The sequence below is a fragment of the Hemiscyllium ocellatum genome, chromosome 24 (assembly GCF_020745735.1).
Source record: "Hemiscyllium ocellatum isolate sHemOce1 chromosome 24, sHemOce1.pat.X.cur, whole genome shotgun sequence".
In the NCBI taxonomy this organism is placed as follows: Eukaryota; Metazoa; Chordata; class Chondrichthyes; order Orectolobiformes; family Hemiscylliidae; genus Hemiscyllium; species Hemiscyllium ocellatum.
Window position 1 is genome coordinate 8,510,530 of NC_083424.1, and position 25,285 is coordinate 8,535,814.

Consider the following 25,285-nt stretch of genomic DNA (forward strand, 5'->3'; position numbering starts at 1 on the left):
CCAAAGTGAATCACCTCACATTTATCTGCATTGAACTCCATTTGCCACCTCTCGGCCAATTCTGCAGTTTTTCTAAGTCCGCCTGCAACGTTCTTCCACGCTGTCCACCACTCCACCGACTTTGTCGTCTACAAACTTACTAACCCATCCATCTTGCCTGCATCAAGTCATTTATAAAAATGACAAACAGATCCTTGTGGCACACGACTGGTAGCCGGACTCCAGGCTGAATATTTTCCATCAACCACTTGCTGCCTTCTTACAGAAAGCCAGTTTCTAATCCAAACTGCTAAATCACCCTCAATCCCATGCCTCCACATTTCTCCAAAGCCTACCTTGTGGAACGTTATCAAAGGCTTTACTGAAGTCCATGTACACCATGTCAACTGCCCTACCCTCATCCACATGCTTGGTCACCTTCTCAAAAAACTCAAAGCAGTTTATGAGACACAACCTGATGAAACCATGTTGACTATCTCCAATCAAATTGTTGCTTGCTAGATGATTATAAATCCTATGTCTTATAATCCTTTCCAACACTTTTCCTACAACAGACATAAGCCTCACTAGTCTATAACTACCGGGTCATCTCTACTGCCTTTCTAGAACAAGGATGCAACATTTGCAATCCTCCAGTTCTCTGGTACTAAATCTGTGGACAATGTCAACTCAAAGGTCAAGGCCAAAGGCTCCGCCATTCCCTCCCAGCTTCCCAGAGAATCCTTGGATAAATCCCATTTGGCACAGGGGACTTATTTACCTTCACACCTTCTAGAATTGATAACACCACCTCCTTACTAACCTCAATCCTTTCTAGTCTAATAGTCCATATCTCAGTCTTCTCTTCTACAATATTCTCCTTTTCCTGAGTGAAAACAGATGAGAAATATTCGTTTAGCACCTCTCCGATCTCCATAGAGTCCACACACAACTTCCCACTTCTGTCTTTGACTGGCCCTATTCCTACTCTAGTCATCCTTTTATTCCTCACATACCTACAGAAAGCTTTAAGGTTCTCCTCTATTCTACCTGTTAAAGGCTGCTCCTGTCCTCTCCTTACTCTTCTTTACTCTTTTTAAATCCTTTTGCGTTAATCTGTAACACTCCATCACCTCACCTGAACCATCTCATCTCAACATCACATAAGCCTCCCTGTTCCGTGAACAAGAGATACAATTTCTTTAGTAAACCACGGTTCCCTTACCTTATTACTTCCTCCCTGCCAGACAGGGACATACTTATCAAGGACACGCAATATCTGTTCCTTCAACCAGTTCTACATTTCGATTGTCCCCATCCCCTGTATTTTGCAAGCCCATTCTATGCCTCCTAAGTCTTGCCTAATCGCATTATAATTGCCCTTACCCCATCTATAACACTCGTCCTGTGGCATGTACCTATCCCTTTCCATCGCTAAACTAAACATAACCAAATTACGGTCCCTCTCTACAAAGTGCTCACCTACCACTAAATCAAATACCTGACCTGGTTCATTACCTAGCCATTACCTTAGATGTTTATACAATCATGAGGAGTTTGGATAGGGGAAATAGACAAGGTCTTTTCCCCAGGCTAGGGGTGTTCAGAACTAGAGAGCATACATTTTAAGGTGAGAGGGGAAAGATTTAGAAGCGCCCTATGGGGCAACATTTTCACACAGGGTGGTGCATGTATGGACTGAGCTGCCAGAGGAAGGGTGGAAGCTGGGACAATTGCAATATTTAAAAGGGATCTGGATGGGTGCATGAATAGGAAGGTTTTAGAGAGATTTTGGAGCAAATGCTGGCAAATGGGACTAGATTTATTTAGAATATCTGGTTGGCATGGGCGATTTGGCCAAAGAGTCTGTTTCAGTGCTGTACATCTCTATGACTGCAAGTAGTCTGTACTCCAGTTAAGAGGATCATGGAATTAAGTGTTTGTTCACACTTCCAAGGTATTTGCTGCATAGACATTTTGGCAGAAACCTGAGAGAGTGTTACTTTCTCACCTTTCATAGGGATTGATGCTTAGAAACAACAAGGTATAATTTGGTTCCTATCTGAAGTCAGCAAGTGTCAGCATGACTCAGAAAAATTCTAACCCTAAAGTCAAAAGATACTGAGATCTCAAGCCCCCCTTCCAAAAAAAAAACCTTGAGTGCCAGTGCACAATTTAGGAGGTCACTTCAGCGCAGTATCGTGAGAGTGCTGCATTGGCTAAGGTGCCATCTTTTAATGAGATGTCCAGCAGTTCAGGGGTGCATGAAAGATCCTGTGGTACTAATCAAAGAAAAGCAGGTAGTTCTAGTTGCTTTGCCAACATTGCTTATTTAAAGTAACAGTATCATAAGCAGATTAATTGGTCATTCTTCTCATTTACTATAGATCTGCAGTTTAATACAAGTATACTATCCATTAACAGTTAATTGTGAAGAGTTTTTGAATGGTATTTGGATGTTACCAGGGGCCATCTAAATGCAGTTTATTTCTGTTATAAATGCAAATATTTTGGTAATTTTTGCTTCATAAGTTGTGTTTTTGAATTGTTAAAGCCAGCTCGTTTAAACCTCTCCCAGCTTCTTGAAAGCTTCACCTTGTTAACCTGAAACCTACAGGCGAAGATGTGCAATTGGCTCCTTTTATTCCTCTCCACTTCTCTTTGTCCCTGGACACGTGCTGATGTGGGGTAACATGGGTAGCAGTTCACCTGAATATGAAATGAGTTTCTGTCCTTGGTTCTGAGCTACTTGACCAATCCTTTGCGTGATTCTGGGTCCCTTAACTCAGCATAACTTAGAATCACCTAGTCTGCATTTTTTTTTGCTATTATGAAAACCATAAGTAATTTAGACAACTTTAATACTTGGTAACTAGAATGTTTTTCCCCTTTAGCAAGCAATACTTTCCCCTATCCTTGCACCTGGAGCATCTGGAGTGCTGCCATGTAGTTGACTATGATTTATTGTGCAGTATGGGTAATGAGGAGGACAATTAATGTTTACACTCCCAGATGGCTAGGAGCTTTTGTGGTTAGCATAAAACTACTGGTCATGACATGTACCTTAATTAAAGTGTTTCACTAGCAAAGCCATTTAAAAACAAAATTAAATTGTTATGAAGAATTATGATATTCCTGACATCCTTTACTTCTGTTTCTGTTAATTAATTGGTAGGAGTTGGGTGGAGTGATGCATTTAAATGACTTCCTGGCCTGATTGTGAGGGCACAGAAGTAATGTCTATGTGAATTATTGTAATTGAAACTTGGCAATGTCGTCATTGAAACATAAAAGTTGCTCATTTTTAAATTTATTTGCCATAAATCATAGTTGATAGGATTCTTCCAAATACAAAAAATGTCTCCTTTGGTTCCTGGGCATCTCTTTGCATAAAACAACAATTTCTCTTGTGTAATATCGGTTCAGGAAGAGTTGCCAGCATTGGCTGTATGGTTTACTTAACCAGGACTGCAGATGAGTGTCATTATTGTTGCTGATCAGCCACTTGGGATTTTGAAGACTAAGACTGTCACTACATTAAAGCTCATTAGTTACAAGATTGTTTACTTTGCATGGGGGTCACCTACTAGGTAGTATCTGTGTTTCTCAACACCTTTTTTGATTTGCACAGTTGTGTGATTAGAAATGTTACCTGTGTGTTCTAAGTGTAGAAGTTGAGAGAAACCATTTGCAATTCAACAAGATTATGACTGATGAACTTCAGTTTCACCTCCCCACCAATATCACTGTATCTCTTGATTCCCTTGATTTCCAAAATAAATCAACTTCTGTTTTGAATGTACTCATCGACTGAACATCCAAAGAATCCTAAAGATTCACAGTCATTTTGAGTAAAGAAATTTCTCCTCCTCTCTGTCCAATGGAGTTGACCCCATGTTATTTTGCTTTATTCCATTTTGTAACATAGATCAAATGTGCGTATCTAATCAGGTGTTAGATATTAAGGAACCTTCTGTGACATTCTCCTTCTCCAAACAACTTATTTTATTCCTTCTTGGAATGTGAGTATCACTGACCAGGCAAGCGTTTGTTGCCTATCCCTAATTGCCCTTGAGAAGGTTGTACTGAGCTGCTCTTTTGAATCATTACAATCTATATGATCTAAATACATCACAGTGCTGTAAGTAGAGAAGGGTATTTCAAGATTTTGACCCAGCGACAGCGAAGAAACGGCAGTATAGTTCCAAATCAGGATGGTGTGTTGGGAGGGGAGTTTGCAGGTGGTGGTGCTCCCATACATCTACTGTCTTTCTTCTAAGTGATGCAAGTTGTGGATTTGAAAGAGGCAGTCAAAGTAAGTGAGTTAGTGAATTGCTGTAGTGCATCCTGTGAGCGGTATGGGGAGTGAATGTTCAAGGTGTTGGGTGGAGTGCAGATTGAGTGGGTTATTTTGTCTGGATTGTGTCAAGCTTCTTGAGTGTTGTTGGAGCTCCAGAAATCTAGATAAGTATTCCATCACACTCCTAATTTGAACCTTTGTTGGCAGTGGCAGGCTTTGAGATATCAAAAGATGGTGCTTTTAGTTGTTGAATGTCAAGGGGAGATGGTTAGATTCTCTCGCTGGAGATAATGTCAGACAATTATATTATTTGCGACTTATCCATCCATGTGTTAATGAGAGTGAAATACTCTGTGAACATTCATTTTTACATCAAAGGGCAGACACAAAGTAGAGGTGGGGGGGAAGGACGGGGGGGGGGGGGGGACAGAAAGGAGGCAGGGAAGGAGAAGGGTGGAAGGAGAGGATAGAAGGAGGGGGAGGAAGGAGACGGGGCAGGGAGACTACATAATGAATTGTTTTATTGTTTTGTAACGGATTCTACGCTCTAAGTGTTATACAAGGGGCTCTATCAATTTTTTGTTTCTAATCTGTTCTCATTTCAATTTCTTAAATCTGGTCTGTAATGTTTCTGTGAAATGTGGCATATTATTTATGAATTATTGTGGTCAAATGATAAATGTATTTCCGTAATACTATTTTAGTTATATTATTCACTCCACGACTAAATATCCTAAAATAATATGTATTCAAGTTCAGGATGAAGATCATAGGATCTCTGGGATTATCTGTGTTAACAGTAAGAAAATATATTGACAGCAATTTTGAATGCTGGTAACTGTAATTTATTATTTGGCAAGATACTGCACATGCTAGAAGTGTAAATAGGAAATGTTAGAAAACTGTTTCAGGTTTAAAGTTTCAGTCCTGTTACCACATGTGTTGGCAGACTTGTTGGCAGTCCTGTTACCACATGAGTGATCTTTGCTTACAGTTACTCTCCCTCTTGAGACTAAGAAAACTGAGACACTCTATTTGCAGTTTCTGCAATTGAGTGAATATTAGCCAAATGACAGGCTTAACTGCAGGTTGCATTTCTGAAGTTCTCAGCCAGTGGAATGGTTCTTTGCTAATATTAAAAAAGGTCAAACTAAATTTTAAGAAGTTCATCAGTTGCTCCTATTGTTGTAAAAGGCATCTGAGGTGGCCTCACTAGTAGTATACCACAGCATGTCAGAGTTTCAGCCCATAGGATTGCAGAACGCCATTTCAAACAGTAGAAAGCAAAAATTGCTCTCTGTTGAGAGAAGGTACACATTTTAACTAGCCTTGAAGAAAGTTTCCGCTATTAATGTCAGCAGATCTCAATAATATTTGATATCCAAAAATCAGTAGACAATAAAACCTAGAATAATAATCTTTAGTTTTTTTTCTAAAAACAAGCTGAAAGATTTGAAGAATTGAAAAAAAACTCATTATTTTTGGCTGTTTGCATGAACTAACAACAAAGATTAAAAGTTTTTTTAAGAAGTGTGTTCAATTTTCTAAGGAGTTTCTGCTTAAAGACATCAGATGGAAAAGTTAATCTGTCTTTGAGTTTGTGTGGCACCAAACTGATGATGTCACCAGGCACCTGAAGGTACTTTTGGGCAGGGAGACACCAGTAGACCTGTGCCTTACAACCCACTTCACCTTCAACAGCAAGACCTAAAAACAAATCACTGGGACGCCTATGGGATCACCAATATCAGGACTCTAAGCAGAAGCCGTTATGCAGAGGTTAGAATGAACAGCCCTTCCCATAACCCATCCCAAGCTTTGGGTCCGCTGTGCGAATGACACCTTTGTCAGCATGAAACGCAACAAGTTAGAAGAAACCCACAAACACATAAACAACATCCTTACTGGTAAAATACTCACCAAAGAGGAAGAGAACAACAACAGACTTCCCTTCCAAAACATCACAGTGGAACACAAAGCCAATGAAGAACTACAGATCAGTATATATAGGAAAGCCACACACACTGATCAGATACAAATCATCCCAGCGCCTGCAAATGGAGCTGCATCAGGACATTATTTAAACAAGCCACAGCACTGCAGCACCCAGAAGCGATAACAAGCCGAGGAAAAACACCTGTACAACATATTCAGGAACAACGGTCACCCGATAAGCGCAGTCCGCAATTCTTACACAACAGACCTAAACAAGAAGACACAACATGCCCAGAAACTCTAGCCACCTTGCCATATATTAAAGACATCTCAGAGAGATGACAACCAGACAACTCCAGCCCTCGGCATCATGGTAGCCCACAAACCTACCACCACACCGAAATAGCTCCTGATGAATTTAAAGGACCCTGTACCAACAACCAGCAGAACGAATGTCATATACAAAAGTCCCTGCAAGGACTGCAATGAACACTACATTGGACAAACTGGCAGGAAACTAGCCACCAGGATACATGAGCACCAGCTAGCCACCAAAAGACCAACTATCATTAGTATCCATCCTGGGACAGGCTAAACAAAGACACGCAGGGAAATTCCTAGAGGCCTGGCATTCAAACCAGCACTCCCTTAACAAATATATCAATTTGGACCCCATTTACCAACCTCTCAGAATCAGGACCGAAAGTGATATCACCCACCATAACAGACCAAGATAAATAGCACACAAGACAGAACACCAGCGCTTCATCAGAAACTCACTAATGATGTTATCTAGCATGGTGACGAAACGTCTGAGAACAAAGCTACCAGCTCAGCGAGCAAACTTACAATCTAAGCTAGCACTTCCAAATAAACCTTTTGGACTGTAATCTGGTGTTATGTGATTTTTAACTTTGTCCACTCCAGTCCAATATTGGCACCTCCATATTATTATAGCAAAAGCAATCCAAGTTTGTCCAATCTCTCCTTATAGTTATGTGGAGGAGCTGGTGTTGGACTGGGGTGGACAAAGTTAAAAATCACATAACACCAAGTTATAGACCAACAGGTTTATTTTGAAGCAGGGTTGTTCAATATGTCACTGTATGACAATGTAATGTTTTGTTGTAAATACTGTGTCTTGTGATCTTATACTCCACAACCACCTGATGAAGGAGCAGCGCCCCGAAAGCTAGTGCTTCCAAATAAGCCTGTTGGACTATAACCTGGTGTTGTGTGATTTTATCCTTCTAGCTAATACATTCAGTACAGGCAACATCCTGATAAACCACTTTTGGACCCTGTGCAAAACTTCTGTGCCTTCCTACAGTGTGGTGACAGAACTGCACAAAGTACTCCAGATGTGGTCTAACTAAAGCTTTATACAGCCGCAGCTTGATTTGCTAACTTTTATACTTAGTGTGCCTACTGTAAAAGGCAAGCATGTTGTACGCCTTCTTTACCATCTTATCCAATTGTGTTGCCACTTTCAGGGAACTATAGATTTGCACCCCAAGATGCCAATGCTCTTTAGGGTCCTGCCATTTATTATAGGCTTTCTTCTTGCATTTGACCACTGTGACCAGAAAGTTAAACCTGGTTAATGGGCTTTGCTTAAGGATAGTACTCTTGCCACTGAGTCAGAATGTTGTGAGTTACAGTTCTGTTCTGAAATCCTGAATAGAGTTGACATGCCACTGCTGTAATGGGGAAGGTAGAGGTCTCTTGGGTTTAAAGGAAAAATTAATTGGAGGCCCTGTCTACACACTCGCGTGGTTGTGTAAAAAATAACATCTGGCAATATTTTGAGGAGAAGTGACCTGGACAATATTTATCTTCAGTCTCTCAAAATGTCAGTATAGATTCAATGAGCCAAATGGATTTCTGCTTTGTAAGATGCTTTAAATTAACACTACAAAAACACCTAATCTGATTATTCTCACATTGTTGTTTCTGGAAACTTGCTGTGTACAAATTGGCTACGATTTTTCCTGCAACACAACCAGCATTCCCTCTTAATTTTCCTTCTGTGCTGACTTCCAAAGTCGCAATCATTTTTGATCTACGTTGGCTTGCCAATTGCTGTGTGCAGAATGTTGCCACATAATTTAGAGGAAGTTTAACTACAACAATGGACTACACTTAAACAGTATCCTATTCCCTGTGTAGTGCTTTAGGATGTCCAGAGGTCATGAAGACATTACATAATTGCATGTTTATGTTTTAGATGAAACATTAAACTGCTGTACCAGCAGAGTGGCACATGGTTAGCGCTGCCTCACAGCGCCGGAGACCCAAGTTCAATTCCCGCCTCGGCCAACTGTCTGTATGGAGTTTGCACATTCTCCCTGTGTCTGCGTGGGTTTCCTCCGGGTGCTCCAGTTTCCTCCCACAGTCCAAAGATGTGCAATTTAGGTGAATTGGCCATGCTAAATTGCTGTAGTGTTAGGTGAAAGGGTAAATGTAGGGGAATGTGGGTTGCTCTTCGGAGGGTCGGTGTGGACTTGTTCGGCCGAAGGGCTTGTTTCCACACTGTAAGTAATCTAATCTACTTTTAATAATCTAATCTGTTGCCTCAAGTGACACTATTTTAAAAAGGAATAGAGGAGTTCTTCCTTGTATCTAGCCAATATTTATTCCTCAGTCAACATCACTAAAATATATATGATTTGATCATTTCTGTTAGCTGGAGTTTGCATAATTTCCTACATTACAACAATAATGGCATAACAATAATAAACTATACGTGAATTCAATGCACGTTATCTAGAGTAAGACCATTCACCCTCAGTTTACTGCAATCAGCAACATTTGAAGGTGTCAGGGGCTGGCCTCACAGGGCATTACAAGTGATACGTTGAAAGTAAAAACAAGCACTTAGAACAGTGTTTTATTGATGCTATAATCTCATGATTTAAGTTGAGGAATGTCATTCCTGATTCCGGTGTTAGTATCGATGAAATGTGTAAGCATTGCATTGATGTTAGTTGATGATGGTTCTCGTGGAAGGTCACCAGTGTGAGGTTTTAACTCTATTTATCTCTCCACAAGTGTTGATTAATATGCTGAGTATTTGCATCATTTTTTTGTTTTTCATTACAGATTTTGATTATCCGAAGTGTTTTGCTTATATTTGGGATGATAGGAATTAATGGTTTCCTTTCCTGTTTAGGAGTACAATGGCTCAAGCTGTTCAAAGCCATGTGAAATCCTTAAACTGGGGACATCTAGTGCAACTTCAAGACAGGTGAATATGCGTCACGTCACTTTGCAGTTTCTAAATGGCACTTACACAGCCTTTTCTGTTTCTTCTGCAACTTAAGTTTCAACACTTTTCTTTTGAAATTAAATTTCATTTGGCTTATTTCATTTTCAGAACAGACTATGTAACCTCTCCTTATCTTTGGCAGGAAGGTTAAATATATGAATCTCAAAGGTGTTTTTCTAGACAAACATACCGTCCAAGGGGAATCCAAGCAAGGTGAAAAGGTACAACTTCTGCGCTTCAATATTTGCATCACCATTTAATGCTTTTAAAAATATTTATGGTAGCAGATGGAAATTTGATTTATTTGCAGTTGATTGAGTTTCCAAATTTGTTGCTTGGGGAGGAGGTGGAAGGGAGGACCCAAGACCAATTTTTGTAAATTGTGAAACCATGCCTGTCAGGCCCTAGATTAAAATTTTCATAGGTTCTTATATAACCACAATTTTTGTCTTGTTGGTGGTGCGAGGCAGGTTTATGAAGAGCAACTGCTCGCCCAGTTTTTTTCCTGCCTTTTGTGCTTGTATGTGTAGAATAGAGTCTAGGAGTAATTAAAAGGGAAACATTTTTCTACTTTAAGTCACTCAAATTCCTTGATTCGGGGTTTTAAAAAAAAAACTGCAGTGGTAATTAAGGCAAAACGTCTTGTCCATTTTTATTGTTTCATTGAAACTGACAGCAATTGTATTGCAACTGACAGTCTGCACATGGGCAGTTAAATTTGATCATCCAGAAGTTGATTTAATGATTCTGCAATTGCAGAGGATTAGAAAAATTTTAAAAGTCAATAAAAGTTGACCAAAAATAAAGTACGGAGGGAGAAAATAAAGTGCGGTCAAACTAGCAAGTAATTTAAAACGGACAGTAAGAGCATTTTTATACATATAGAAAAAGGAAGAGAGAGGTTAAATTAACTGAGATCCCTTCGAAAACAAGGTTAGGAGAACAATGGGAAACAGGGAATGGTAAGGAAATTAAATATAGACTTTGCATCAGTCTTCATGGTAGAGAACATTAATATCATTGCAAAAAAAATGCTTAATAATCAAAGAGTTAACAGGTGGGAGAAAATAAACATCATAACTATCACTAGTGGATAAAGTACTGAGTCACCCTAATGCTGATAAGTCCTCGGACCTGATGGCTAGGATTTTAAAGGAAGTAGCTACTGAGGTAGCGAATGCACTGGTAGTAATCTTACAAGAATCTTTAGATTCTGGAACACTTTATTTGAAAAGGAGGGAGCCAAAAAAAAATCAGTAATTATAGGCCAATTATTTCTGCCATTAAGAAAATATTAAAATCCATTAGAAAGGATGAATAACAGTTTTTAGAAATACGTTATGTGATCAAATAGAATAAACATGGTTTCATGAAGGGGAAATAATGCCCAACAAATTTATGAGGTAACAAGCATGGTAGATAAAAGGGAACCAGCAGATGGAATATATGTGAATTTCCAAATGGCATTTAGACAAAATACATATGCACATCTACTTAGTAAGGTCTTGTGGTCTTATAAGAATTTATTGTGTTGGGGACATTGGTAGCATAGATTTGCTAACTAATAAAAGACAGAGTTGAGATAAGGGGAGCATTTTCAGGATGGCAACCTCTGACTAGTTGAGTGCTACAGGATCAGTGCTGGGACCATAGCTATTTACACTATACAGTACAGACGTAGATGTTGGAAGTGCATGGACTATCGCCAAGTTTGTGGGTGGCACAAAAACAGGTGGGGAAAATAATGAGAATGTCACCAAGACAACAGAGGGATGTAGACAGGTTAAATGAATGGCAAAAGCTTGATAGTTGGACTATAATGTGAAGTAATGCTCCTTGGTATGAAGAATAGAAGTGCTGAATATTATTTAAATAAGGAATTATTGCAGAGGACTGCAGCGCAGAGGGATTTGGGGTCCTCATGCATGCATCACAAAAAGCTCATGTTCAAGTTCAGCTAATATGGAAGGTTAATGGAATGTTGGTCTTTTTTTCAAAGGAACAGAATATAAAAATAAGAAGTTTTGCAGAAACTATACAAGGCATTAAGATCACAGCCAGAAAATTGTGAATGATCTTGGTCAACGTTTCTAAGGAAAGATATACTAGTGTTGAAGTTAGTCCAAAGAAGGTTCAATAGGTTGATTCAGGGGAGAGGAATTTTCCACGAAGGAATTGCTGAATAGGTTGGAATTGTTCTCGTCAGAATTTAGAAGAACAAAAGGGGACCTTATTGAACCATGTAAGATCACTTCTATTCATGACAGGGTAGATGTGGAGAGGTTTTCCCCTTGTGGGAGTGTCTAGGACCGGAGAGAATAATCTCTGAGTAAGAGGTTGCCCATTTGGGATAGTGATGTGAAGGAGTTTCCTGTCTGAGGCTAGTGATCTGTGGAGTTCTTTACTGTTGAGGGTTAAAGAGTTAGGTCTTAAAATATATTCAAGACAGATTCTTAACCAGTAAAAAAATCTCAAGTTATGGGGATATGGCAGGAAAGTGGCATTGAGCATTATCAAATTGGCCATGATCATTGCGAAGCAGACTTGATAGCTAAAGATCCTACTTTGGCTCCCAGATGTTATGGTCTGCTACTTCCTCACAGAGTGCCCTGTTGATGTTGTTATGAGGGTGTGGGTGTACTGTGCTTTTAAGAGAGTTAAAAGTGAGCAGAACTACCTGACACAGCACCAAGTGTTTTGAATAATGTAACACTTGGTCGAAAGCTAGATTAGCTGGTTGCCTGGAAATGACAAAAGAGATTTTAATTAGGCCAATCAGTTTAAATTATACTCCAAAAAATACCAAACTCTAATCAAGTTTGAATTGATTACATTGACAATCTTAATAGCCAATTACACCATCCGATGCCTTGGGGGTATACGACTGGGAAAACTGAACAGTTGAGAGGAGAACTGCCATGCCAACAACATCTGCAGATTGCCCAGAGCATATCTTAAAGGTATCTTTTTCGATCCATGACCTGTGAAGCAGAAATCCCTAAGAAGAAAAGAAGATTCAACATCTGGCTGGTTGTTGAAAAGTTGGATTTTGGTAAATCTTAATCGGAGGTTTTATGGGACTAGTATGATCGAAGGGAAAGTAAAAGATGGATTAGAGGAACGAGTTGTAAATAGTCGTTAGTTAATTATTCTTTGTGATACTTTAAGAAATAAAGTTGTTATTTTTCCTTTCACTAGTTCTTGGCCTTGAATTTTCATAGGTTAATGCACGGGACAAATCTTTTCTCTGTTGCTGGTTTAAATTAAGTAGGAGGGTTTACGCAGTGTTGTAACAATGTAACCAAATGATAAAAACACCTGACTAATGCTGTAAGATACATGGTCTTGTTACTATCTTCCACTTCACAAATTGCAATCAAAAATCTAGTAATTTTTGTTTATTCTTCCTCCAACCCCAATTGATTACAACCAATTAGAAATGACAAGACTAACAAGAACTTGCCTCATTATCACTTGTCACAGTAATCTAGAGACCCAAATTAGGATCTGGGGACAGGAGTTGAAATCTCATCAACCACCTAGTGGAATTTAAATTCAATTAATAAAATCGAGAATCAAAAGTTAGTTTCAGACTCAACATTACTAAGACTATCATCGATTGTCGTAAAAACCCAGCTGGTTCACTCTAGTCTTTTAGGGAAGGAAATTTGCCATTCTCACTTGGTCTGGCCTACACATGATTCCGGATTCATAGTGATATGTTTGACTCTTAACTGTCCCCCGATTTCAAGGCAATTCAGGATGTGGAGCAAATGCTAGCATTGCCAGTGACACTGAAATTCTATGAAAGAATAAATTGGAATACAAAATCCCATGCAAAGTTTACACGTTGTTTATTGTGATGTCACAGACCTTTTAGGTTCTTGCTGAGCAGCCTCAACCTGAGAAATTAACCTTACATTTTCAGATTCTCTTATTTCTCTATCATGATGAAAATGTTCACTTATTTTACATTTCTGTTTAAATTTTTGTCATGACATTGCAGCTCCCATAATTCCATATATATGTTCTGATTGCTTATTGTCTTCTCTGCAAATTTAAAGTCACGTGGCAACAGATTCAAACAAACCTCAAGAAGTGGGGGGGATGTAATTCAGAGGTCGGAGATCATTCATGCTTTCTGAGCTGCTTTCTTTAACTACAGAGGCTCTGCCAGTGACTGCAAAGTCCAGGCCAGTTTGTGTTCAGGAATGAAAAGATGTTGGAGGAAGAATAAATAAAAATGACTAAATCCTTGACTGCAATTGTGAAGTGGAAGATAACAATGAGACAATTTATCTTCCAGCATTACTCAGGTGTTTATTTCATATGTGAAATATTGCTTCTGTACATTTGCTATATTACAACAGTTAACAAACTAGCCATAATTAATGTATGACCAGTTTACGTCATAAAGTTGCCACAGTCCCTGCAGACCATAGGGCTGCTGTCATTAGAGGAAACTGCTGGTGGTTTAACTGAAGTTCACCACATCTGAGTGGAGAGGATGAGCAGGCTGAGCCTTTTTATGCTGACTTCAGTCAATACAAATTTGAACCATGTAGTGGTGTCATTCTGAATCTCAAGCCAGCCATCCAGCCTCGGTTTGAGCTAACCAACCCCCATACAGTTTATACAAGCAGCTTATTTACAATGTGAACAGACAAATTTCCAATAGAAACATGTTGCGAGATCAAGTAGATTATACCCATATTCCCTGGACTTTTGAAGATTTAAGGTTAATCTAATTGAAACATACAAAATGGTTAAGGATCAGAACTACAGAGCATAGGTTTTGGGTGAGAGGGCAAAGATATAAAAGAGACCTAAGGGGCAACTTTTTCACACAGAGGGTGGTGCATGTATGGAATGAGCTGCCAGAGAAAGTGGTGGAGGCTGGTACAATGGCAACATTTAAAAGGCGTATGGATGGGTATAGGAATAGGAAGGGTTTGGAGGGATATGGGCTGGGTGCTGGCAGGTTAGACTAGATTGGGTTGGGATGTCTGGTCAGCATGGACTGAAGGGTCTGTTTCCGTTCTGTACATCTCTATGACTCTAAAAGGTGGAGGAGGCTTGATGGGTCAAACAACCAACACTTGTGTTCTCAAACTCTGTTAGCAATGCAACACTCATTCAGAACTGCACTGAAATACTTGGCGAGATTATGCACACATTGGTTAAACAACTGTGAGGCTTATGTTTGCAATTCATTCCTGTGGCAGGTTTTACTCTGATAAACTACAATGTATTTCTTACCAACATTTCTCATTTGTTATATTACCAAATTTGACTTGGAATAATATGGATTTGTTTTGCAGACCATTCTGACTGCTGAAAACATTGTGATTGCAACTGGAGGCAGGCCAAAATATCCCTTGGATGTAAGCTTGAATTGTTTGTTGTCCAATCCGTGATACATAATTTGCTTTTTAATAGTTTTGTTGTATTTAGATTGTAGAATCCTCTTTATTTTTCTAATTGCAATTACAATTTAAACCCCTGAGAGGTACTAAGTAAGATGAATGGTTTTCTATAGGGAGGGAAATGTGGATGTGCCACAAGATCGTGTTGCTACTGGACATCTTTTAGAATCATAGAATCTGATTTGTGACCTTTTAGTGGAACATTGGATCTGTTTTTCTCCTTCTCTCTGCCAATGCTAATATTGAATATTTCAAGCATTTTCTGTTTCTATTTCATTCACAATATTTTGTTTCTGTGTTGTTCTGGTATAGTGAAACCTGGTAATGGGTCACTTGCTTAACCTTTCCGCTATGAACAGTGCACAGGAGAACCAAGAAAAAAGAAAATGATGCTTCTACTCAGTGCGTTTTACATTTCTGTTTCACAGACTTTAGCTTCCAAAAACAAAACAGCACATTTTACACATCCCTGTGTGATTTGTTTTTTTCTTTCTTCTCTTACCATCTGTTGTTAAAGTGTCTGAATGAAACTGTCAAGTTTGTGTTGTGATGTGCATTATATGGGGAAAGGGAATCTTTTTACCATGTATCTATTTTATAACCTATTGAACTTAGCAATGTTGTCAAATTTAAGATTCCTCATATTCCCAATACGGACATCCCTCTCACACTTCATCTGCCATGCATTTACCCAGTCGCTCCACTTCTCCAAATCACACAAAGCTTTGTGGTGTCTGTAATCTTGGGCGATACTGCATTTAATTCCCTCTTCTAAATCATTAATATATATTGTGAAATCGGTGGTCCAAGTACTGATTCCTGCATTACCCCAATAGTCACTGCCTGCCATTTGGAAAAAGGCTCATTTCTTCCTCCTATTTATTTTCTGTCTGCTAGCTGGCTTTCTATCCATGTAGCCCAAATCACATCACTTTACTTTTACGTGCTAATCTTTTATGTGGGACTTTACCGAAAGCCTTCTGAAAACCCAAGCAACATCGACTGACTACCCCCAATCAACTTTAGTAGTTACATCCTCAAAACATTCCAGTAGATTTTTCAAATATGATTTCCCTTTTGTAAATCCGTGCTGACTCTGTCTGATCCGGCCTCTGTTTTCATTGTGCTCTACTGCTAAATCCTTTATGACCAACAGTAGCATTAGCCCAATGTCAGGCCAACTAGTGTATAATTCCCAGTTTTCTCTTTAGCTCCTTTTTAAAACAATAGGGTTGCATTAGCTACTTTCCAATCCATAAGAACTGTTCCAGAAGCTATACAATCTTGAAAAATATTCAAAGCATCCATTAAATCCACTTACTATCCAGGATGATGAGAGAATGGTTGAGGAAAAATTCTGACTCCGTTTTCTTCTCTCCTTACTCCAGGTGCAGAGAGGTATATTGAAGTAGTTGTAACAAATGTTTTGGTTGAGATCAGAGTCCAGTCATTCTTACGATCTCTGTTGCTCTGCTTCACTTTGGTGCCAACTGATTTACAGCTCGTTTGAAGGATTAGCTTGTTAAAACTCAATAAAAACAGAAAGAACTGCAGATACTATAAATCAGAAACAAAAACAGAAATTGCTGGAAAGACTCAGCAGGTCTGGCAGCATTTGTGGAGAAAATCAGAGTTAACATTTCAGGTCCAGTGGTCCTTCCTCAGAACGCAGTTTGAACCTGAAATGTAAACTCTGATGTCTCGAAACAGATGCTGCCAGCAATTGCTGTTTTTGTTTTTTGTTAAAACTCTGTTGATGTACAAATGCATTTCTGACTTAAAATATTACTGTTAAATTAGTTAGAATGGAAAATAATATTTCTTAAGTCAGGAAGTCTTGCAGCACCTCTGGACAGAGAAACAGAGTTAATGTGTCAAGTCTAGTGCGACTTCTTCAGAAACATTAACTCTGTTTCTCTCTCCACAGATGCTGCCAGATCTCCTGAGTTTCTCCAGCATTCTTGGTGTTTGTTTCAGATTTCCAGAACCAGTAATATTTTGCTTTTAATTCTTTGTTCAGTGTCTTTCATCAAAGCTACTTTGTCTGACAGGTTGTTTATTTTCTTGGAACAGACAGAAATACAAAGTAATACTTCTTTTTGCTATAGAATGAGTAAAATGCACATTTTCTTTGTTAAAGATTCCAGGAGCTAAACTTGGCATTTCCAGTGATGATATTTTCTGGCTCCAAGATTCGCCTGGGAAAACGTGAGTAAATAATCCATTTAGTTTTGCGTTTTCAAACACAACAAGGGGAAGAGAGGCTAATGCATCTGCAGTGAACAGTTTATTGGACCTGCAAAGCTGCTTGATTAAGATGTATAACATTGACAGTAACAGTATTTAATGGACATTGGCTTCCTGGTGTAAAATACAGGAAGAGAAAAGTTATCTTACCATATTTCTTAAAAACTAATGATTATATTGACTACTCTTTTAATCAGCTACTGTAAGTTGGTTACTATGTGTCTGATTGTGGTGAGCTGTCACAAAACATCTGATGAAATTGTTGTTTGTGGAGCATAAAAAATCATATTATTCAAATTTATTTATGAGGGGCCTGAAAATCTAGGATCATGTGTAGCTCATTGCAAAGCCCATTGAACCTTTCTAATTTCTTCAAAATACAAATTCTGGAAGGGCAAAGGCTGAATTACTGCATTAAGTACTGCATTAAGTACATTTCCTTCTGTTTGCATATATTGGTTTTAAAATAAATTGACTTCACCTTTGTGTGCCTGTAAGTTATGTTGTTGCTCCAATATTAGTGTTACCAATGGGTGAGAGATCTGATAGAGCTGACCATGTTTTACATAATGTTCTTACCGAAAGCACGAAGTGGAATAAAGTAATGGGGAGTAACAGAAGTGAACTGGACAGCAAGTCATTGCTGGCTTTTATTGTGCATTGTCAGAAAACTGGTTCAAATTACAGTTTTTGAAAATAAATCTGCACTTTTTTAAACCCAGAAAATTTGGCCTTTTTTCTCCTCTACCCTTTTACTTTCTTGTTATATAGATAGAGTTGAAAATCTGATAGAAGCTACTGAACTGAAAGTATAAATTGCAAAGCTTTATGGGTTGTTCTGTATTATAACTCTATCAGGTAGCTAAATATGTATGAATGTTGTCCTCTTCATTTTTCAAAGCAACAGAGAAGCAGTTTACTGGGTGCTGTTTTCTATTTTCACAAGGATTAGGTTTCCATGGATAATGTGGCAAGTATGGATTCGTTTTATGTGAGGGGCTGTCTGTAGACTGTGTATTCAATTATATTATTTGACTATATTTTATTTTCAAGGTAAATACAACAGTGCAGCAATTGTAATGTCCATAGTCAGCAGGTTTTTTCAACCATGTTTACAGATCTTGTGACTGCTCCCAGGCTTGGGATTTTCTAACTGAGTAGTGAGATGGAAAAAAAATTCCTTTTTAATTTAGTTTGAGCAACTATTGGTGCAGGCCATTAAAACTTGAATTGTAAAATGCTGAAGTGTAGACTTGGGTTTTGAGTGGGAGATTTCTTTTCCCAATGCCTTTTGAAATGTCAGAAGACCTCAGTAAAAGGTCATTTTAACCGAAAGCAAATAAAAGTCCATTCTACTTTGACAAACTTCACTCAGTCTGTAATTCCAATCCATTGTGAAGGGATATTTAGAAACTTGGACATCTTGCATCAGGATGGTTAAAGGTAGCAATTACTTCTAAGAATAACACACATCCTGCAAGACACTCGTTGAGCTTTTGTATGGTAGTCTTCGTGATGTCATCAATATAGCCTCAATGTGTATTTTTATACTATAATATTCTCTGTATTTCACAATCTTTCTAATGATAAATCAAGATGTCAGGAGAGTAATGCATAGCTTCCTGAAATGTTAACCTCTTAAAACAATAAATGTCGAAGTCAGATTAGCATCCAATATTCCCAATGGTTCATTCCATTAGAAAAGCTATAGCGTTTGCCTTCTGGGTACTTTTTGAGAAGAACTGCCAGTACTTTTCCTCATCGTCTGTTGTTTCTCAGATGAAATGTGATGAACTGAAAATGTGTCAGCAAAGAGTCTGGTTGTTGACCAAATCAAAATGATGGACACTGAAAAGAAAAATCACAAGTTGTAACTTTTTTCCATCAACGCTGCACAATAAATATTCAAATGCAATGGTACAAAAATTGCTTTCATTATTTCTGTGCAAATTCTACAGTAACTTCAGACAGGTAAAAATGTGCAATCAAACACACAAATTGAAAGGTTTCTGTCTGAGTCATACTTCTTGTCAGTTAACACAAAAGAAACTGGCCCTCTGTCACTTGATGCATTCCAATGAGCAATCAGACACCGAAGTTCCTATATTTAACTGTAAATTTTTAAAAATAATTCTACAGAAAGTTGTCAAATGTTAGTACTATGGAACAGTTTAATGATTAAATAGAGTTTTGTTATTGTGATTTTTCTATTTTTAATTGTTCCCTTTGAATATTAGAAGTTTGTTACTTGGGAAAATAGTGGAAAAATCTGAAGGAATTTTAAGTGATTTATCTGAATGTCAAACCTGGGGTAATATCATTACAGTCAGATAATAACTATTGTGAGAAGTTGGTTAGCTAATTTGACTGGTTGGCTGGTTTGTGATGCCAAGTGATGCTAATTGCGTGGGTTCATTTCCCACACTGACTGAGATTACCATGAAGGACTCTTTCTGTACTTGTCTCCTCACCTGAGGCATGGTGACCATCAGGTTACACCTCCACCTCTAATAAGAGAACAGCCCTATGGCAATTTTAACTCTTATGTGGCACCTGACACTGAAAGCACTTACTACACCATGTTATTGTCATGAGTGAGTCCTACTTGAATGAATGCAGTGAAAAGTTTGTAATGTCATCACTAGGTGTCATCTAGGTATAGATACTTTGTATTTTTACAGAATTGAAATAGTTAAAAAGAAGTCTAGCATGGGAATACAGAGTTTAAAAAGTCCAGAATCAGAATAAAAAGTATCTGGAGAGTACTCAAGTTATAGTCCTTTTTCAATGAGTCAGTGCCTGCCAGGCTTCAGAATGTGAAGCCACGCTGCCTCCAACAGCTGGCTTCTGTCTGGGACTTGTTTCCCCTGCTGGCCTGCACTCTCTGTGCTCCGACTCCGGCTCCAGCTGTAACTCAGCTCCCAGCTCAGCCCATACTTGCTGTGCTGCCGCTCTAGCCACGATTCACTTTCGGTTCTCCGCTTGCTCTACTCCCAATCCAGACTCCAGCCGCAACTCACTTCCGGGGCTCGGCCCGCGATCGCTCTGCTCCCACTCCAGGTTCCGACTGTGACTCGCTTCCAGGACTCAGCTTGTGTTCCCTCTGCTCCCACTCCACACTCCAGGCACAACTTGCTTCAGCGGCTCAGCCTGCGCTCGCTTTGCTCCTACTCCAGGTGTAACTACCCACAAATAATTAATGCGAAATTATAAACAGCCAGACTTTTCTTTCAAACTAACAGTGAAGTTTCATTATTGCATAAACAGAAGAATACCCTGGCACGCAGCAGACACATGGTTAAACAATTATATCTACATATTACTGTCCACATAATGCTGTTGTGTTAGCTTCAGGAACAAAGAATTTGATTAACAGCTTCACCATTGACAGGTATTAAATGTGAAGAAATAGTTGTGTAGGCATAATAAATACAAAAAGATTTGACACAGTTACTCAGGGCTAATAATTACAATGTTAATCTAATGCTGACTTCATGACTGCCAATCTTTGGCACCAAAAATGAACTATTATAACTGTGAAATTTAACTTAGAACATAGAACATTACAGTGCAGTACAGGCCCTTCGGCCCCCAATGTTGCACCGACCTGCAGAACCAATCTGAAGCCCATCTAAACTACATTGTTCCACTCTCGTCCATGTGCCTATCCAATGACCGTTTAAATGCCCTTAAAGTTGGCAAGTCTACTACTGTTGCAGGTAGTGCGGTCCACACTCCTCCTCCTTTCTAAGGAAAGAAACTACTCTGATATCTGTCCTATATCTAGCACTCCCCAATTTAAAGCTATGTCCCCTCATGCTAGCCATTGCCATCCAAGGAAAAAAAATTGTCAATATATCAATTAAAAGGAATATAGAACAGAAAGCATAAGGATTGATTTCAGGTCTCTACTAAATGGGCTGATTCAATCCAGGCAACAGAATTGCTTTGTACATCCTACCTGAGGGGACAAAATTTTTAAAAGGTTCCCATTTCTAACAATGGGATATTTCAGCTTTTCAAACTTGTAACACATGCCCCTTATGAGACTTTTCTGTTTCTAGAGGCATTTTATGGCAAAGATGCAATGAATAACATTTCAAACCAAAAACTGGGATAAGTTATATAATTTCCTAGTGGATCTTAAAGTGTTGTAATTTTGTGAGTTTATGCTAATAAAGCATACTGGCAAACAATGCTATGAATGTTTACATACATCCCCATTCGAACTAATCTTTTCACTTCTCAGGAGGCATAAAGAGGTTTTGTGTTGTAGCCTCAGGGCTCAACTTTAAACAGGAAAGATTCCTATAATCTATATCTAGGGCTAAACGATGAAAATAATGGAAAGATACTTCAAGAAACCTTGAACCGGAATATATGTGTCTCAATGAAGTCACCTCTCAACCTTTTTCTCTGTGAGGCAACAGTGGTTAGCACTGTTGCCTCACAGCGCCAGAGACCCGGGTTCAATTCCTGCCTCGGGCGACTGACTGTGGAGTTTGCACATTCTCCCCGTGTCTGCCTGGGTTTCCTCCGGGTGCTCCGGTTTCCTCCCACACTCCAAAAAAAAGATGTGCAGGTTAGGTGAATTGGCCATGCTAAAATTGCCCGTAGTGTTAGGTGCAGGGGTAGATGGAGGGGAATGGGTCTGGGTGGGTGCGCTTCGGCGGGTCGGTGTGGACTTGTTGGGCCGAAGGGCCTGTTTCCACACTGTAATCTAATCTCTCCAACGAAAATAGCCTCAAGTCCTTCAACCATTCCTCATAAGACCTTCCCTCCATACCAGGCAACATCCTAATAAATCTCCTCTGAACCCTTTCCAAAGCTTCCACATCCTTCCTATCATGCAATGGTCAGAACTGTACGCAATATTTCAAATGTGGCCAAACCAGAGTTTTGTACAGCTGCAGCTTGATCTCATGTTTCTGAAACTCAATCCCTCTACCAATAAAAGCTAACACACTGTATGCCTTCAAAATGATCCTATCAACCTGAGTGGAAACTTTCAGGGATCTATGTACCTGGACACCAAGAATCTTAGCATTAGCCCAGATTACTCCATTTGCCACCTCTCAGACCAGCTCTGCAGCTCATGTATGTCGCTCTGTAATTTACAACATCTTTCACTATTATCCACAACGACCTTAATGTCATCTGCGAGTTTACTAACCCATCCTTCTGTGCCCTCATTCAGGTAATATATAAAAATGACAAATAACAGTGGACCCAAAACAGATCCTTGTGGTACTCCACTAGTAACTGAACTCCAGGATGAATATTTGCCACCGCTAAATCACCTCCAATCCCATACCTCCGTATTTTGTACAATAGCCTACCGTGGGGAACCTTATTACTTAGATTAGATTACTTAGTGTGGAAACAGGCCCTTCGGCCCAACAAGTCCACACCGACCCGCCGAAGCGCAACCCACCCATACCCCTACATTTACCCCTTACCTAACACTACGGGCAATTTAGCATGGCCAATTCACCTGACCCGCACATCTTTGGACTGTGGGAAGAAACCGGAGCACCCGAAGGAAACCCACGCAGACACGGGGAGAACGTGCAAACTCCACACAGTCAGTCGCCTGAGTCGGGAATTGAACCCGGGTCTCAGGCGCTGTGAGGCAGCAGTGCTAACCACTGTGCCACCGTGCCGCCCACAAATGCCTTACGGAAATCCATATAAACCACATCAACTGCTTTACCCTCATCCTCCTTTTAGTTACCTTCTCAAAGATCTCAATAAGATTTGTGAGCGCAAGACCATGTTGACGATTCCTAATCAACTTATTCCTTTCTAGATGATTATAAATCCTATCTGTTATAATTCTTTCCAATACTTTACCCACAACCGAAGTAAGGTTCATAGGTCTATAATTTCCAGGGTTGTCTCTAGTCCCCTTGAACAAGGGAGCAACATTTGCTATCCTCCTGTCTTTTAGCACTGTTCCTGTAGATAATGACGATGTAAAGATCAAAGCCAAAGACTCTGCAATCTCCACCCTGGCTTCCCAGAAAATCTTGGGATAAATCCCACCCGGTCCTGGGGACGAACCTATTTTGACACTTTCCAGAATTGCTAACACCTCCTCCTTATGCACCTCAATCCCATCTAGTCTAATAACCTGTATCTCCATATTCTCCTCAACCCCATTGTCATTTTCTCGTGTGAATACTGACGAAAAGCATTAATTTAGCACTTCCCCGATCTCCTCTGACTCCACGCACAATTTCCGACTACTATGCTTGATTGGCTCTAATCTTACTCGAGTCATTCTTTTATTCCTGATGTACCTATAGAAAGCCTTAGGGTTTTCCTTGATCCTATCTGCCAACGACTTATCATGTACCCTCCTGGCTCTTCTTAGTTCTCTATTTTGGTCTTTCCTTGCTAACTTGTAACTCTCAATTGCCATAACAGCCATCGCATCACATCCTTTCAAATTTCTTCAGGTTTTGAAATTTTCAGGGAAATCTTAAAATATTAAGATTTTGATTTGCTTTTCCTTTCTATCTTTGTTCCATGTTAATCCAGCCACTCCTTCCCTTCTGGCACCTGATTATGCATTGAATTCTTTAATTCATTTTTCTTCTCTGCCTGTTTTGGTATAATCTTGAAACCTCACTGGTTGTGGAGATGCCCTAATACTTTCTCTGATCACTCAGGTTCCAGTTGCTTTGTTTCTGTTGTTGTGCTGCTTCCAGCTTGCGCACACATTGACTAAATAGGCAAAACTGTTTTGAGCTGAAGTATATGAGTATAACTCATGTATAACTCATGGCAGATGTATCATACATCCTGCTCGTCAAATGTGGCCTATTGAATTTTTTTCAATAAAAGTCAATCCCTAAGTGTTAAATTTAATAAATAATGGCATATGGTCAACAGTTAAATCTTCTGTAACTGATTTGTTTATTCTTATTGCCTTGGATAGATTAGTCTAAATTTTTGTGGTTTTAGTCCTGTTAGATGTTCCCTAGCCAAGTTCATTCACATAAACAACATGGAGACAAATTGAACTAAAGGAATAATACTTCGAGTTCCTCTCTGCAAAAGACTTAGAAACGTAAGCTAAGTTTTAAGTTACTTTTATATTGAAATTGAAAGATCAGCACCTGTAACTCGAATCTCCAGTAGCAAGTGACTCAAATCTGAAATTGCCAGAGTTCATTCAGCACTTAATTAGAAAGGCCAGTTTTTATTCTTCCCTGAATGCAATTTTTATCTGGGTAAAGCACTAACTCATAGAGCCATGGAGTTAAACAGCATGAGAACAGACCCTGAGGTCAAACACATCCGCACTGACCAGATAGTTCCATTTGGCAGCATTAGGCCCCTATCCCTCTAAGCTCTTCCTGTTCATGTACCCATCATGATGCCTTTTAAATGTTGTAATTGTACCCAACTGCTCAACCTTCTCTGACAGCTCGTTCCATATATGCACCACCCTTTGTGTGAAAAAGTTGCCCTTTAGGTCCCTTTTAAATCTTTCCCCTCTCACTTTAAACCTATGCCCTCTGATTTTGCACTCCCTAATGTGGCAACAAGAGGGCAAGGGTAGAGTTTGAGAAGGAACCCCAGCCAGTGCAGGAATTGAAAGACACTGTTGGCATCACTCTGCATCGCAAACTAGCCATCCAACCAATTAGGCCAACCAGCTGGCTAATTGACCATAGTGTGGTACAAGCCCTTCCCTTTGTCATTGCATACATATTACATTGCAGTGTGCTGCTCCTAGTTATTCAAAGCATTTTCTTGCTATTTCTATTTACCACCACTAGATAGCAGTGGATGTCCAGCATTCAGAATCCACACTGAAACGCGGCTTACATCTGCATCAGTGAATAGAAACACTAATATTGTAATGTCAGTTTTGGAGCTAAAGCAGTACAAAAATACATATTTTCTTTCGTATGCATTCCTATTCTCAATTCTGCAGTTGTAGATCAAGTTGACAGGGTGAAATTAATCATTTTGAAGTTTGGAAATGAGCAATGATCTTGCTATATGAATAGAAGATCATACGCCTAATTCTACTTTTGTCTGGTCGTTGTTGATACAGGTTTTAACAGTGTATGGGAGGTGTATTACTGTTGACCTTATCACATTCCTGCAATAATA

The 25,285-nt window shown here is 39.3% G+C and overlaps 1 protein-coding gene across 2 annotated transcripts in view; it reads left to right on the top strand.

The window, feature by feature from the left end:
- The window catches only part of txnrd2.2 (thioredoxin reductase 2, tandem duplicate 2), an 83,506-nt gene that overhangs the window by 14,824 nt on the left and 43,397 nt on the right, over positions 1 to 25,285 (top strand). For both annotated transcript variants that reach the window (XM_060843913.1, XM_060843914.1), the window contains exons 5-8: positions 9,387 to 9,461; positions 9,625 to 9,703; positions 14,804 to 14,866; positions 17,049 to 17,116. In XM_060843913.1, the coding sequence (XP_060699896.1) occupies positions 9,387 to 9,461; positions 9,625 to 9,703; positions 14,804 to 14,866; positions 17,049 to 17,116 (285 nt within the window). The remainder of the gene's footprint in view (positions 1 to 9,386; positions 9,462 to 9,624; positions 9,704 to 14,803; positions 14,867 to 17,048; positions 17,117 to 25,285) is intronic.